This window comes from Leptodactylus fuscus, chromosome 1 (genome assembly GCF_031893055.1).
Source record: "Leptodactylus fuscus isolate aLepFus1 chromosome 1, aLepFus1.hap2, whole genome shotgun sequence".
Taxonomy (NCBI): Eukaryota; Metazoa; Chordata; class Amphibia; order Anura; family Leptodactylidae; genus Leptodactylus; species Leptodactylus fuscus.
Window position 1 is genome coordinate 218,896,915 of NC_134265.1, and position 17,969 is coordinate 218,914,883.

At 43.7% G+C, this 17,969-nt stretch overlaps 1 protein-coding gene across 1 annotated transcript in view; it reads left to right on the top strand.

Moving 5' to 3' along the window:
- The window catches only part of IL12RB1 (interleukin 12 receptor subunit beta 1), a 112,597-nt gene that overhangs the window by 43,580 nt on the left and 51,048 nt on the right, over window positions 1-17,969 (top strand). Inside the window, exon 6 of the mRNA XM_075282265.1 lies at window positions 12,459-12,531. Coding sequence (XP_075138366.1) covers window positions 12,459-12,531 — 73 coding nt within the window. The remainder of the gene's footprint in view (window positions 1-12,458; window positions 12,532-17,969) is intronic.

Sequence of the window (17,969 nt, forward strand, 5' to 3'; positions counted from 1 at the left end):
CAAGCTCATGGCAGATAGAGAGATACTAGGAGTCATACAGTGGTGAACCTTGCCTCTCTGCTGCCTGAGGCGGACGATCAAAAGACGCCCCCCTCTCCCCGGTATTGAGTCTGCGCAGGGGGGGGGGGGTTGTTGTTCATCGTATGATCGTCCGCCTCAGACAGCGAGGGGGTTGGGGATACTAGCGGTAATATTACAATAAATACAATGCAGTAATACTCACAGGAGACGTCTTCCAACATTTCCTGTCACTTCCCTCTGGAACGCCATGACCACTTCTTCCAGCTGTAACTTTACTCTGTAAAGTTTGAAACACAGACATCTTTGACTCCTCAGCTCTCCACATAACCCATATACAGTCCTATGAAAAAGTTTGGGCACCCCTATTAATCTTAATCATTTTTAGTTCTAAATATTTTGATGTTTGCAACAGCCATTTCAGTTTGATATATCTAATAACTGATGGACACAGTAATATTTCAGGATTGAAATGAGGTTTATTGTACTAACAGAAAATGCGCAATATGCATTAAACCAAAATTTGACCGGTGCAAAAATATGGGCACCTCAACAGAAAAGTGACATTAATATCTAGTACATCCTCCTTTTGCAAAGATAACAGCCTCTAGTCGCTTCCTGTAGCTTTTAATCAGTTCCTGGATCCTGGATAAAGGTATTTTGGACCATTTCTTTCTACAAAACAATTCAAGTTCAGTTAAGTTTGATGGTCGCCGAACATGGACAGCCCGCTCTCAAATGATCTGAAAACAAAGATTGTTCAACATAGTTGTTCAGGGGAAGGATACAAAACGTTGTCTCAGAGATTTAACCTGTCAGTTTCCACTGTGAGGAACATAGTAAGGAAATGGAAGACCACAGGGACAGTTCTTGTTAAGCCCAGAAGTGGCAGGCCAAGAAAAATATCAGAAAGGCAGAGAAGAAGAATGGTGAGAACAGTCAAGGACAATCCACAGACCACCTCCAAAGAGCTGCAGCATCATCTTGCTGCAGATGGTGTCACTGTGCATCAGTAACAATACAGCGCACTTTGCACAAGGAGAAGCTGTATGGGAGAGTGATGAGAAAGAAGCCGTTTCTGCACGTACGCCACAAATAGAGTTGCCTGAGGTATGCAAAAGCACATTTGGACAAGGCAGCTTCATTTTGGAAACAAAGATTGAGTTGTTTGGTTATAAAAAAAGGCGTTATGCATGGCGTCCAAAAAGAAACAGCATTCCAAGAAAAACACTTGCTACCCACTGTAAAATTTGGTGGAGGTTCCATCATGCTTTGGGGCTGTGTAGCCAATGCCGGCACCGGGAATCTTGTTAAAGTTGAGGGTCGCATGGATTCCACTCAGTATCAGCAGATTCTTGAGAATAATGTTCAAGAATCAGTGACGAAGTTGAAGTTACGCCGGGGATGGATATTTCAGCAAGACAATGATCCAAAACACCGCTTCAAATCGACTCAGGCATTCATGCAGAGGAACAATGACAATGTTCTGGAATGGCCATCCCAGTCCCCAGACCTGAATATCATTGAACATCTGTGGGATCATTTGAAGCGGGCTGTCCATGCTCGGCGACCATCTAACTTAACTGAACTTGAATTGTTTGTCCAAAATACCTTTATCCAGGATCCAGGAACTGATTAAAAGCTACAGGAAGCGACTAGAGGCTGTTATCTTTGCAAAAGGAGGATGTACTAAATATTAATGTCACTTTTCTGTTGAGGTGCCCATACTTTTGCACCGGTCAAATTTTGGTTTAACCCCTTAGCGACCCTTGACGTAACTGTACGTCATGGGTCGCATGGGGATGTATGGAGCGAGCTCACACGCTGAGCTCGCTCCATACACGGCAGATGCTGGCTGTATCATACAGCCAGGACCTGCCAATAACAGCAGCGGTCGGTGCCCGAGCCGATCGCTGCTGTTAACCCTTTACACACTGCAGTCAAACGTGACCGCAGTGTGTAAACGGCGCCGGCGGCATGGGCGCCGCCATGTTTCGCCGATCGCCGCCCTCCTGAACGTCACATGAGGGCGGTGATCGGTTGCTATGACAGCCGGAAGCCTATTGAAGGCTTCCAGGCTTGTCTCTGCCCGAGATCTATTAGACGATGTCAGAGGCATTGTCTAATAGAAGTGCTGCGATTCTGCTATTCACTGCAGTACTGTAGTATTGCAGTGAATAGTATGAGCGATCAGACCCCCTAGGTTTCAAGGTACCTAAGGGGTCTGATCATAAATGTAACAGAAGAAAAAAAAAAGTTTTTAAAAGTATTAAAAAAATAAAAAATATATAAAAGTTCAAATCACCCCCCTTTCCCTAGATTAGCTATAAAAGTAATTAAAGAACATTAAACATAAACATATTAGGTATCCCCGCGCTCCAAAATGCCCGAACTATTAGAATATTAAAACATTTATCCCGTACTGCGAACGGCGTAGCGGCAAAAAAAATAAAAACCGCCAAAAAGCGTTTTTTTCAACACTTTGCCTCCTATAAAAAATTGAATAAAAAGTGATCAAACCATCAGATCTTTCCCCAAATGGTATCAATAGAAACGTCATCTTGTCCCGCATAAAAAGACACCACAACCAGCTCCATACATGGAAATATGAAAAAGTTACAGGTGTTAGAACATGATGACACAAATTTTTTTTTCTATTTTGCAAAGTTTATCATTTTTTTAAAAGTATCAAAACATTTCAAATACTATATAAATTTGGTATCACCGCGTTCGTACTGACACGTAGAACACAGGTAACATGTCATTTGTACCAAACAGTGAACGCTGTAAAAATTAAACCCATAAGAAAATGGCGCAAATGCATTTTTTCTCCAATTGCGCCTCATTCTGAATTTTTTTCCAGCTTCCCAGTACATTGCACAGCATATTGAATGGTGCCATTACAAAGTACAATTTGTCCCGCAAACAATAAGCCATCATGTGACTCTGTGAACTGAAAAATGAAAAAGTTATGGCTCTTGAAATGTGAGGAGGGAAAAACGAAAATGCAAAACCAAAAAATGGCCGGGTCCTTAAGGGGTTAATGCATATTGCACATTTTCTGTCCATCAGTTATTAGATATATCAAACTGAAATGGCTGCTGCAAACACCAAAATATTTAGAACTAAAAATGATTAAGATTAATAGGGGTGCCCAAACTTTTTCATAGGACTGTATATATATATATATATATATATATATATATATATATATATATATATCCCAAAGTGGCCCCCTGCAGCCTATAGTATTCCCCACAGTGGCACAATAGACTGTGGGGCATAATAGAGGTTGCATGGGGGCCGCTGTGGGGCATAATAGAGGTTACAGGAGCCACAATGGACCCTTCAAGCTCTATTATGCCCCACAGTTTTCAGACCCCTGAGTATAATAATCGGAGCCCCAGGGGAGGTGAGGGAACATAATAAACACTGTTACTTACCTCTCCGGGATCCGATGTTAATCCTAGCAAGCTTCGGGCCTGTATGGTAATGTGTCACGTGGTCTGGGATATTACCATTTAGGCTCAAAGCCTGTGGTAGCAGTAACAGCCTGTTGCCATACAGGCCCAAAGCCTGTGCTAGCGGTAGTTGGATCGTGGTCTGGGCTTATTCACTACCACCCACCGCGGCCTATAGTACAAGCGGAAGCGGGGGCGGCAGTGAACAGGTACGGGTAGGTTGGTAAATAGGCCCCTACCTGCTGGGGATACTTCAGCAGGTAGTGGCCTATTATAAAACAAACATAAAAAGTTATTTTACTTACCAACCTTGCGGTGCTCCCGCTGCCACCACCTCTTCTTCCTGCAGTAAGATGTTTGCGTCTCAGCATAGGCGCCACTCTCCTGCGCTGGTTCAGAGAAAAAAAAATAAAAAAAAGAACGCCCTTGCTGCCGCCCCCTCCACAGCGGTCACCTCACCTCATTAGAGGTGCGGTGCTGGAGTCATAGCAACTAAAAAGAAAGAAACAAAAGACAAACTGCAGGATAATTTAGTTCTCTGTGTGAAGTGATGTTGATAATACAGCCTGACTGCGGTTGGAGGACACAAGGGGGGGGGGGTCACAGCATATAGCCATAACAGACAGAAACAGTTTTTTGCAGAGGAGAGGGACATATGCAGGTATCACAATAACATGTGGTAGTTCCTTTGGTGGGTAGTGAGATATCATGCTCACAGTTGATAGTTCGATATCTTGTATCAGCACTATTATTCCTTAGCCACAAAAATGTCCCAAAAAGTACTCCATCCTTCATCGCAAGCCCTCCTCCTTTCTTCTTACCACTGTCACTTGTTCTATCCGCCCAAAGAATTCTGAAGCCATCCAGGTAGACAGGGTGCTGCTCAATAGTAGGTTCCTAGGCTGTAACAGAGTCCCACATGTCCACAGTAAAAGAGAGAAATACCAGTTCGCGGACTGTAGGCATCTTTCACGCATCAGCAATACACGCCAAAAACATTTCGTTGAAAGAAGAAGTCCACAATTCCATGCAGGTTTCTCCTTCATGCTTTGTCTGCCTCATGTTGTCCATGCTTTCCTTAGCTCGTGGGGGGATGGTAAGGCACATGTACACAGGAATTTCCAGCCGAGCAGGTATCTTCCAAGCTTAAACAATAGACACAAAGAAAATAGTCTGCAGGTTCTTCCTTACGATTATAGTTGCTATTTCATAGTGCTAGTTTGCTTGAGTAGTGGATTCTTGAAGATACAAACAAAAAGAGTGAAAAAGGAAAGATAAAGGTTCCTCTCAGCTTGGAGCCCTGTATTGAGACTACCACTCATGCGGCGTCATTTTGGAATAGTGGTTGAAATAGCAGTTAAAATTGCTGTACTGGAAAGGGAGGAGGGAGTGGGGGTGTTCCTCACAGCTCAGCATCAATTCTGACAGTACAAGGCTATGTTAGAGTACAGGTGGGGGAGGCATTTCTTACAGCCCAGCGACGACACTGAGCTATCAGGAACGCCTTTCTGACAGTGGGGAGATATCAATACCAAAACTAATGGCATGATATCTCCAGCCCTGGGGCACATCCCGGGAAAAGCAAAACAAAACGGTTCCACTCTGAACAGGCCTCGTCATGGTCAACCAAAGAAGTTGAGTGCCCTTGCTCAGCATCACATCCAAAGACTAAAATATTTGCTATCACATGTATGAGCATGAAATACAGAGACACATGTTTGGGAGTCACTGTGTGATGTTCTAGCACCACCTAACAGCATCTAAGACTTAACAGACAATAGTAGGTGGACACCATACAGTGCTGATGTCATATACACTATACACCACATTCCAAACTATTATGCAAATCATATTTCTCTCTGTTTTTCTAAATGCTCAATGTAAATGACAGTCAGTAAAACCGTTAGCGTGTAAATCAAATTTTCTTGGACAAACCTCACAATGATAACATTTCACAAATTAAAATCTAAATCCACTGTTCCAAATTATTATGCATAAAAGAGTTTCTAAAGATTTTATATATTGTAAAGAATTGAAAATGGTCATTTGTTGAATTTGCAGCATTAAGGGCCAAGTTACATGTTAACATAGGAATGGCATAGGACCCCTTCTTTGATGTCACCTTCAGAATTATTGCATTTATTTGATTTTAATTTCTTTGCAGGATATCAGATTAGCCTCCCAGTGCTGCTATTTTGATGTGAATTTCCTCCTATCCTTATAGATCTTTTGCTTGAGGATACGCCAAAGGTTCTCAATAGGATTTAGGTCAGGGGAGGATGGTGGCCACACCATCAGTTTCTCTCCTTTTACCTCTGAGCAATGGCTACTATGAGCATATTCTTTCTGCATGATGCATTGTCATGCATGAAGATGAATTTGCTACGTAAGACAACAGCTCTTCTTTTTGTACCATGCAAGAAAGTTGTCTATCAGAGGCCTGTTTTTGCTAACTAAGCTCACTCATCTCAGACAGTCACAGGAGGATATTGTATCCTAAAGTGATGGGATCTTGAGTCAACTGACTCTTATCTCTTCCAAGATGATGATGATGACTACACGGGCCACGAACAATGACCATGATGGGCCCCTGGGTCTGCGCACATGCTTGGAAAGCTTTGCCGGCTGTATGCTCTGGTGCTTATACATCAGCATGCATATTACTAGCATCAAGCAGAGGGATGATTGCTCTTAGACCCTCACAATTAAGACAAAAGGGAAAAAGGGAAGAAAAATTGGAATATTATCAGGGCAAGCTGTGTAAGATAAGATAATTCTTTAATAGTGCCACCATGGGAAATTCAGTGTGTTACAGCTGCATGGATAATACCGTAATATAGTTCAACAAAGAACACATATAAGTTCATAGCAGATAGAAAAGGATACTAGGAGTCATAGCAACTAGGAAGAAAATAGAGACTCAGGATCATTTAGTTCTCTGTGCGTAGTGATCTCCGCTCAGCCTGGTGTTGATTATACAGCCTGACCTCTGTTAGGAGGAAGGACCTCTGATAATGCTCCTTTTCACACTTAGGGTGAAACAGTCGGTCACTGACAGTACTGCCCAGTGCTATCACGGTCACATGAATGTGATGGGAGTTATTCTCCAGCATGGAGCTCACCACGGACAGTATCCTTCTGTCACCCACCATCTGTACTGGGTTCAGGGGGCTCCCCAGGACAGCACTGCGGAGCTCTGTATACCAAGCTTACTGCAGCTTTTAGAGAGACCACTGCAACTGCCAGAAGTATGTGTACCCAGGTAGCCTCTGCCCACTCCCTGTCCACCCCAGTTAACTAGCTGCATAGACCAGACATGTCTTGCAGCCTAGTCAATCATATTATGCCATGCCATACATGTTGTTACAGCTACCACTGCTGCTACCACTCAGCCAGACTTGTCCTGCTGCCTGGCCCTTCACACTGTTGGTGCCACAGTGTTGGAATAAAAACAACAACAAAAAAAACCACAAATCTGCTGATATAAGGGGATAATTTTGATGGCTTTATTTATTTTATTTTTTTTATTGAACAGCAAGCCTGTAGCACCTACCAATCATCAAATGGGCTAAGTTTTCTACAATTGGCTTTGCAACTACATCATGGCACCTGAATTCTGCCTTCCAAAAGCCTAAGGGTCCATTCACAGGGAGGAAAATGGTGAGGAATTTGGTGTGGAATTTTCCACCCTGAAAAAAAAGTCTCCCGTTGATTTCAATGGGTACTGCTGGCCGACCCCAGTCCTGTCTTCTCCGATCCCTCTGCGCCCTACACTCATTGGGTCTCCAAGTTGGACTTGTGGCTGGAACTTGCGCTATACGCCTTGGAGGTCCTTTCCTGCCCTGATGCCAGTGTGCTATCGGAAAGTGTCTTCAGCGCAGCCGGTGGCATCATCATGGATAAGCACAGCCGGCTGTCAGCTGACAGTGCTGACCGGCTGACTTTCATCAAAATGAACAGCCAATGGATAGACCCATTATTTACATGTCAGTTACATGACAAATTTAGTGCGGTTTGCACACTTTGCAAGTCTAAATTGAGTAGGGGCTCTGAAAAGAGCAACCTTACCACCTCTTGTGTGTGCTGTCATTTGGAAGGCAAGCCCTGGGCTCAGTGGGAGAGCGCAAACGCAGGACAATCATTGCCCGGTGTTGCCGACACGGCCTCTTCCACTGTTTAAAGTGCTGGTGCTGCAGTCCAGACCACCAGCCTGGACACCTTCAAATCTGTCTGCCCCAAATGCCCTTTTTGCCTGCACCATCATGCACAGCCACTCCCCATCTCCCAGGCATTTCATTGCAGGCAGAAGTACAGCGCAAGCCACCCACATGCCCAAGCCTTCAACGGCCTCATCTAAAAACTACTGGCCCTGGAGAGGTTATCGTTTATGCTTCTGGATACTCAGGCCTTCTGTCACCAGATGGCAGCTGTAGCACCTTGCTATGCTGGACCTAGCCGTTACTACTTCTCTTGGTGTGCTGTCCCCGCCTTGCGCCTGCACGTGTCCCATAACATCAGTTGAGCCCAGAGTTCCGCGCTTTGCTGCAAGGTCCACTTGACCACCGGCGCATCGACAAGCGCCTGCGGTCAGGGATGCTGCTTCTCTTTAATGACAGGCTGGGTGAATGTAGTGGAGTCTGGGCCCAGGATGCAAACTGGGGTGGCCTACCTCCTCTCCCAGTCCAAAATTCAGGGCAGGGGTTCTCTGAAAACCTACTCCTGCGCTGCAACCTTGACCCCAGCTACTAGCTGGAAACGCTGTAACACTGGCATGGGGAGATGTCAGCAGGCTGTACTGAAGCTCATCAGCTTGGGGGACAGACAGCACACTGCCTCCGAGGTGAGGGATGCCATCCTGGATGATATGGCACCTGGGCCCAGGCATGTTTGCGTATGTGATAATGGCTGAAACCTGGTAGCAGATCTGGAGCTTGCCAGACTCAAACACGGTCCACACATGGCCCACGTTTTCAACTTGTTGGTGCAAAGGTTCTTTGAAACCTACACCATTGTGCCTGAAATACTGGTCAAAGTGCGGCCATTTTCGTAAGTGAAAAGTAGCCTCTGCTAGGCTGAAAACATTCAGAGCACACACCTGTCATCTTCGCACCATTGGCATTGGAGGAAGATGAGGGGGATGAAGTGGCATTTCATGTCACTGTCCCACACGAGGCTTGAGGGTGAAGTTCAGTGCATCCATTGCTTCGGAACGGATGGTGTGAAGGGGAGTGGAAAATGGAGGAAATGGAGAGTGACCCTTACAGTTGGGGGCAGCGAAGTCATGCCAAGTAACACATTGGCACACATGGCTGACTTCATGTTGGGTTGCTTTTAAAGAGATAAAGGCATAGTTCACATCATGGAGAGCAAACAATACTGGATTGAACAAAAAATTGGATTGAGCTTATATAGCGTGACTGAATTGCTGTGTATTACACTTAGCTTTGGGGGGGGTAGACCCTTAAAAATTGGATTGAGCTGATATAGCGTGACTGAATTGCTGTGTATCACACTTAGCTTTTGGGGGGTAGACCCTTAAAAATTGGATTGAGCTGATATAGCCTGATTGAATTACTGTGTCTCCAACTTAGCTTTGGGGGGGTACAGCATTAAAAACAGGTTTGTCCATACATGGACTGAATAAACAGCTGTCTCCCACTTAGCTTTTGGGGGTACAGCATGTGGAAAGCTGGATGTTGCGTATATAGACTGACTGAATTGCTGTGCATACCACTTAGCTTTGGGGGGTACAGCATTAAAAACAGGTTTGACCATACATGGCCTGAATGAACGGCTGTCTCTCCCAGGTAGGTTTTGGGGATACACTCCGGGGATATCTGGATTGAGAGTACGTAGCCTGACTGAATTTCTGTGTTTCCCAGGTAGGTTTTGGGGTTACACACCGTGAAAAACTGGATTGAGAGTACATAGCCTGACTGAATTTCTGTGTATTCCACTTAGGTTTTGGGGGTACATACCGTGGATATCTGGATTGAGCCTAAATAGCCTGACTGTATTTCTGTGTATCCCACTTAGGTTTTGGGGGTACACACTGGAGATATCTGGATTGAACGTACATAGCCAGACCTAATTGCTCTGTATCCCTGTTAGGTGTTTGGGGGGACACCCTGTGGAAAGCTGGGTTGAGGGTATAGAACTGGACTGAATTGCTCTGTATCCCTGTTAGGTGTTTGGGGGGACACAAAGTGGAAAGCTGGGTTGAGCTTATATAGCCGGACTGAATTGCTCTGTATCCCTGTTAGGTGTTTGGGGGGACACCGCCTGCAAAGCTGGGTTGAGGGTATAGAACTGGACTGAATTGCTCTGTATCCCTGTTAGGTGTTTGGGGAGACACTGCCTGCAAAGCTGGGTTGAGGGTATAGAACTGGACTGAATTGCTCTGTATCCCTGTCAGGTGTTTGGGTGGACACCCTGTTGAAAGCTGGGTTGAGCATATAGAACTGGACTGAATTGCTCTGTATCCCTGTTAGGTGTTTGGGGGGACACCGCCTGTAAAGCTGGGTTGAGCGTATAGAACTGTACTGAATTGCTCTGTCAGGGGGACACCCTGTGGAAAGCTCGACTCCTCTCCCTGCAGTATATAGCTCTGAAAAGAGCTGTTGTTTTTCTTCAGTTTTTCCCTGCCTACTAGAAGCTAACCCTCTCTAGTCCTCAGCAGCACATCTGTCCCTACGTCTACAAGCCGCAAAATGACACGAAAATGGCGCTGGCTATTCTTATAAATGGGAGGTCACAAGTTTTTGGCAGCCAATGGGTTTTTTCTATTTTTTTCAATGCCTCCGTTGTCGTAGTTCCTGTCCCACCTCCCCTGCACACCTCCCCTGCACAGTTATTGGTGCAAAAAACGTGCCAGGGAAGGTGGGAGGGGATACAAATTTTTACTGCGTATGCCGCGTTGTATTCGATTGGAAACGAATACTTCGAACAGCCTGATATTCGATCGAATACCTATTTGATTGAACGGTGTTCGCTCATCTCTAATGTTTTCCCAAGTTTCTATCTATCTTTTTTTTTATCTTTTTTGCTTCCTCAGTCCTCCATATGTTCTGAGTCTGGGGTGTTTTGCCCTTTTTATGGGGGCATTACCATTGTTCACCATAGCATGTTCATTGGCGATGTATAGAATTCTTTATACATGCATAATTATCTCCCAAAATGTGAAATGCTTCAACTCCCCCACAAGAATAGAGTAAAGCCTATTTTACCATAACCTCCATTCCTAAGTTATTCCAAAAGTTATTAAGAGTGATATGTTAATATGACTATGTCTTTAAAGGGCTGCAGATAGAGTTTCACTTTCTGTTTTAATACATTGAGTTGAATGCCCCCCACATATTATTAAATTAGACTTTATAGTAGCCTGGGGACCACAATGACCTTAGATCAATGGGAGGAATGTAGTACATATACTAGCAAAGCTAGTTAGCAAGCCACACTCATGGAGTCCTCTTTGAAGATACTGCATAGGATTTATGTGGTCCCGATGGCAAGTCTCCCACTTGGGAGACTTGCCATCTTGCCCACCGGTTTGGACTTTCACTTCATCTGATGATTCAATTGTTATTGGACTAACTGGTACCTCCAACCACACCTGTTTTTTTTGCTGGGCCTTAGATCTTTGGGCTTTAGATATGCTCCTTATAAATTGCTCCAGGATATCCTGATGTTCGCTAGAATTCATGCATCTAAATGGAGGACATTGACTTTTTTGACTGTTATGCTATTTGAAAAGATTAATTCTACCATAACTGATGCACAAACTTATTTTGATAAGTTGTGGTCCTCCTGGGTTAATAGGTCACACACTTCTAGCCTGTCATGCTGCCTACGGTCATAACTCCTGGACCTGGAAATCCTGACCTTGCATTCCCCCTTAGGGTAAGTTCACACTGTGTTTCGCATTCTGCTCCAGATTAGGCCCAATGAATGGGCCAAGTCCGGAGGAGTGTGTGTCTTCAGGCCGAATCGCGAGGCGACTCGGCCTGAAGAATGACCATTGAAATCAATGGGAGCAGGTCAGCTCTTTTTTCCGGGAGCCGTTTCTTCCGGCTCACGGAAAAAAGAGCTGAGCAGCTCCCATTGTTTTCAATGGGAACTGTCTTTTTGGTCAGGGTTTTGAGGCGATTACAGCCTCAAAATCCTGACCAAAAAACTCTGTGTGAACTTACCCTTAGGTAAGGTGTGAGCTATACATTAGGAAGCAGTGATTGCTTGATTTCTTTGTTTCTTAATTGATAATTCCCCAATTTTGCATTTTATATAGGTATTTATTTTTATGCTGCATATCTTTGCTTAATTTGTGATGTTTGTAATTTTGGATCATTTAAGCTGGAAAGTAGAGATCACTATTGTGTGAAGTTTATAACCTTATGTGCCAACCATTTCCTTACCTGGTATTTTACATTATTTTCTTTATCGTTTATTATGTTCCTGATCCATACTTTCATTCAATAAATACTTTTAAAACTAAATTAGGAAATTGCTATTTGACTTGTAAGCCTTCTAATGTGCAAAATAAATTCAAGGATGAATAAAAGATGATGCCAACGTAAATAAGAGATAATATTTCTTAACTAATGGGTGGTATGACTACTGTATCTGTCTGAAAAACAAAACATTTAACATTTTGAAAATTGTGAATTTTTCCATATTTTCAGCAAATTTCCTATCTTTCATAAATAAATGCAAAAAATATTGACCAAAGTTTACCACTAACATTAAGTACTATGTGTCGTGAATAATCTGTCTAACAATCACTTGGCTGTTAAATCGTTGCAGAGTTATTACCATATATAATTTGACACATCTGGTTTGAAAAATGGGGTTCTGTCAGAATATCTAAAGCTGGCTGTGATGGAGACGGGTTAAGATTATTAATTAAAAAGTTTAGTTATGTTTATATATGTACCTATCAACTATACAATAAATGCAAATGATTGAATTCAATTGTCTTTCTAGGCTCCTTTACCCTGCCAAACGACTACTCCAACTAATTGCCATCAAGGCTGCAAGAGAATACCCATGTACAAAGGTAGAGCGATCTGTAATACCAAAAATGTAATAATTTATCATATTTTCTAAGTAAGCTGTAAGCAGCATATTATATTAACCCACTTACAATGAAACGGAATCTGTCAGGGAACTGACTCCAGCATGTATGGCAAAAAGTAATGACCTTTGCTCTAATCATACCTCCTGCACTGAAGCGCGTACCTCCTATGCGAGGAGACGGTGGCTTGATTCAGCAAAGGATCGCAAAAGTGAGTATAACTTTTATTTTTTTTAATTTTTTAGCACAGTTTTGGCTGTTTTAATAATATAAAGCATTGTTAGGAGAGAGCATTATGACGATGGAGGGTCATTTATAAAAGGGGGGATTTAGGAAATTAACCCCTTCCCGCCGATGGCACTTTTTGACGTCCTGACCAAGCTCGATTTTTCAAAACTGACATGTGTCACTTTATGTGGCAATAACTTTGGAACGCTTTAACTTACCAAAGTGATTTTAAGATTGTTTTTTCGTAACACATTGTACTTCATGTTAATGGTTAAAGGAGAAAACGCATCCCACAATTTGTTAGGCAAGTTCTCCCGACTACCATTGTACCCCACTTGTGGGTGTAAACTAATATATGGACGCACAGCGAGACGCAGGAGGGAAGGCGCGCCAAGGAGCTTTTAGAGGGCAGATCTGGCTGTGATCAGTTTCAGGAACCATGTCGCATTTACAAAGCCCTTGAGGAGTCAAAACAGTGGAAACCTCTAGAAAGTGACCCCATTTTGAAAACACACCCCTCAAAGAATTTATCAAGTGATGTAGTGAGCATTAGTAACCCCGAAGTGAATATGTAAGCTGTGCAGAGTAAATTGGGTACACCAAATCCCATTCTATGTTCCCACTAGCTCCTATGACGCGGACGGGGAATTCTGGGGGATCAGCGCTGCTGTATTATCTCTCATAAACTGTAAATATGGGGTGTCCCCTGAAAACGCCCGCACAGCTTATATATTTCCTTCTAGTCGCAGCCACTTACGTCCTAATGATTTGGCAACTTTTAGGGTTTTTGTCTTCACATTGTACAAGCTAGATTTTTATTTTTATCTTCTGGCAATGTGGCCATATGAGGGCTTGGTGTTTGCGGTATTAGATGAGCTTCTCAATGCCACCATTTTGGGGTGCCTGTAACTTATTGACTACATTTTATTAACTCTTTCTGGGTGGGATGTAAAAGGAAACATCAATTCTGGCATTGCTTTTTAGCATTTTTTTCCCGTGCAGCGTACAGCATAGGTAACATGTTACCTTTATTCTGCGGGTCGGTACGGTTACGGCGATACCTCATTTATATGATTTTTTAATGCTTTGCTATTTGTGCAGAATAAAATTCAATTGAGGGAAAAAAAATCAATTATTTTTGCATCGACATCTTCTGAAAGGCATAACATTTTTATTTTTTGCTAGACAGAGCTGGTTGAGGGCTTATTTTTTGCAGGAACACCTCTTCTTTTTATTGGTACCATTTTGGTTTTCATCTGACCATTTGGTTACTTTTTATTGAACATTTTGTAAGGGAAAGGTGGTGAATAATCATTATTTTGTGCGGTTTTCTACGTTTTTTTTTTAGGACGTTCGCCGTTCGAGTTAAATAATGTTTTAATTTTATTGTTCAGGTTATTACGGACGCGGTGATACCAAATATGTAATGTTTTTTTCTATTTTTCTTTATTTTACATAATAAAACATTTTATATGGGGAAAATGGGATTTTTGGGGCTTTATTTATTTCTAATTTATTTTAAACTTATTTAAACTTTTTTATTTTTACTTTTTTCTAACTTTTTTTTTCTGTCCCCATGGGGGATTGGATCGGGATCGGCACCATTTTAAAACGAAACCCCGGAGGTGCCGGCGGTCATGTTGACCGCTGGCATATCAGGGGTTAACACCCGCGATCGGACCCGGTTCCGACCGCGGGTGTTACGGAGCATTGTCAGCCGTAACGTACAGCTGACACCCGCAGCGCATGGTGCGCACACAGTTTCTGTGTGCTCACCATGCATCCGCAGTAATAGTACGGCGGTTTGCGGGAAGCCCTTCCCTGCAGCGCCGTACTATTACGGCGAATGTCGGGAAGGGGTTAAAGGAACTGAATAGCCTTTAAAAAGGCTATTCAGGTGCTGCTATTAGTTTGTAAAAAGACCCCCCATTTTTGTTAATAACCTTGGTAATCGATATGTATATGAGCTTGATCTTGCACGGTGGGCGTTTCGTGCACCACCGTGCCTCCTCCTGCTTATTCACGGCGATTTCTATTGAAAGGTATTTCTAAGCATGCGTGTGTGCAGTAGCGCTCCCTCCGGTGCGCTACTGCGCATGCTCCAGCTCGCACTGTTCTCTTTCAATAGAAACCTCTGTGAATAAGCAGGAGGAGGAGGGCTTGGAGGCAGCGGTGGGTGTCCAGAAGCTGTGACTCTAAGGGGTGCATGAAACGCCCACCGTGCACGGTCAAGCTTATTTACATGTCGATTACCAAGATCATTAACAAAAACAGGGGGGGGGTCTTTTTACAAACTAATAGCAGCACCTGAATAGCCTTTTTAAAGGCTATTCAGGCATATCTTTAGCTCATAACCCATAAATCTGCTGATAGAGCCCCTTTAAGAGGTGTCACTTATATAAGGGCTATTAAAGGCATTATTAATATAAAGGGAGTATTCATATAAGAGGCCATTAGGAAGCATTATATACATAAGGGGTTGGTCATTTATATAAGCATTCATTCGTAGACATTATGAATAGAAGGAAACATCATTTATATACACTATGTGATCAAAAGTATCCGGACACCTGGCTGAAAATTCCTTACAAGTTTGTGGCGCCCTCCATTGGTAATGCTGGAATTCAATATGGTGTTGGCCCACCCTTAGCCTTGATGACAACTTCCACTCTCACAGGCATACGTTCAATCAGGTGCTGGAAGGTTTCTTGGGGAATGGCAGCCCATTCTTCACGGAGTGCTGCACTGAGGAGAGGTCTCGATGTAGGTTGGTGAGGCCTGGCACGAAGTCGGCGTTCCAAAACATCCCAAAGGTGTTCTATAGGATTTAAGTCAGGACTTTATGCAGGCCAGTCCATTACAGAGATGCTATTGTCATGTAACCACTCCGCCACAGGCCGTGCAGTATGAACAGGTGCTCGATCGTGTTGAAAAATGCAATCGCCATCCCCAAATTGCTCTTCAACAGTGGGAAGCAAGAAGGTGTTTAAAACATCAATGTAGGCCTGTGCTGTGATAGTGCTACGCAAAACAACAAGGGGTGCAAGCCCCCTCCATGAAAAACACAACCACACCATAACACCACCACTTCCGAATTTTACTGTTGGCACTACACACGCTGGCAGATGACATTCACCGGGCATTCGCCATACCCACACCCTGCCATCGGATCGCCACTGTAACGCCCCCTTTGACCACACCCCCAGGTAGCGGGGCGTTCGGGTAAGTATGAGTTGCTGTTCTACCTTGCTTAGCGCAGTGCCTCCACCCTTGTCGGTGATATTCTGGTGCTTCCGGGTTGACAGTACCTTTCTTCAGATCTCTGCCCAGGGCTTGACAAGGGAAAGCCCCACCCACACCAACACGCCAGAGAGGATTGTGGTATAAACAAAGAAACCTTTATATGGAACTTAATAAAGTAATGGTGAAGTACAATATGCAATAACATTCACAGCATCAGTAAGAGGTGGTAATTTAAACAATAAACCTATCTAGAAAATGGCAGGTCTATATGGCAAAGCCCTAGGACAATGTATAAAAATCACAAAGCTCAGTCTTAATACAAGACCTGTTGCCGCGGTTCTGGAAAGAATCTTCGTTCGTTGGTACACATGAAATATGTCAGAAATGAACAATGCTCCTTTAATTCCTAGCAGGGTAATATTCCTTAGTGCAGAAGATTTAGTACACAGCAGAAAATCCAGTACTGGCTACAATCATCTATCAGCAGCAGACTCTATCCCTTACAATAGTACATGGCAGCACAGCAGGTGCCTGGATGCATCAAGTCTCTTTTACTCCTTCTGCAGTGCTCCAGCTTAAACAGTTACAGTATACTAGCCAGTATACTAGCCAATTTACTCCTGGATCATAGGATGCAGTCTAAATAAGAATGCTGGTTTTAGGTACACTTACAGTCCCAGAGGGATTAACTCCGTCCTGTCCAACAGGCTGCCAAAGGGTTAAGTTTGGAAGGGAGGTAGCAGGGAGGCGCGTCTGTCCATTGTGCAGGTTATGAATACCCAGTCTATTCAGCAAATCGTCCTGTGGAGCCGGTAACCTTTTCTCTGAAGGAATTAAATCCTCTTTCTTTTGCTTTCAGCCTCTGGGAGCTCAGGAGATCTTCCTCTTGCATCCACCTGTGATCCCTCTCTGCTGCAGACTGCCTGAGCACATGGTCTCCCCTCCCACGCAGCCCCTCCCATCCTCCAAGGATTTGATAAACAAACACAATTGCTTTCATGCTGCATGCATAATGTTTGCAAACTGTTAACCCCTCATTGCCTTGAACTGCACCCAGGGTTTACACCACATTGTGTACCGTGATTCGTCACTCCACACAACATTTTTCCACTGTTCAATCGTCCAATGTTTACGCTCCTTACACCAAGCGAGGCGTTGTTTTGCATTGACCTGTGTGATGTGTGGCACCCAATCACCTGACCACATTCGAAGTCCGTGAGTTCCGCGGAGCGCCCCATTCTGCTCTATCACGATGTCTAATGTCTACTGAGGTCGCTGATATGGAGTACCTGGAAGTAGGAGGCAGCACAATGCACCTAATATGAAAAATGTATATTTTTGGGGGTGTTTGGATACTTTTGATCACATAGTGTAAGGGTGTAAGAGGCTTACGGAATAACTGTGTCATTTGTCTGATCTTCTGCTGCCATCTACTGCCAAAAGACTAAATTGCAGGGCAAGACTATTCACAAAAGAACCCCCCTACAGCTCAGAGAAAAATAGTATATTCCAGGAGGAAAAGCGTGTGAACACAGGAAGCTGCAGGCAGAAGGAGACACATGTCATGCAGAGAGGACCTGCTGCAGGTTGCTGTGCCCACTAAGGACTTTCCTTTGCTAAACAAGGACCCTGAGAGACTTCACTATTCCTGCCTTGTGTCAGCTTGTAAACAGAGGTACGTGGGAGTGTTAATAGAGTGAGGGGCCATACAGCTCAGTCAAGCTTTAAAGCAGCCTTGTGTGCTGGAAGACAAAGCAGGCCCCTGCCTGGAAAATTGATACGGTGCACCGTGTTACTGACTTACAGTGTTGGCCAAAAGTATTGGCACCCCTGCAATTCTGTCAAATACTCATTTTCTTCCAGAAAATGATTGCAGTCACAAATTCTTTGGTATTATTATCTTCATGTAATTTGTCTTCAATGGAAAACCACAAAAAGAATTGTCAAAA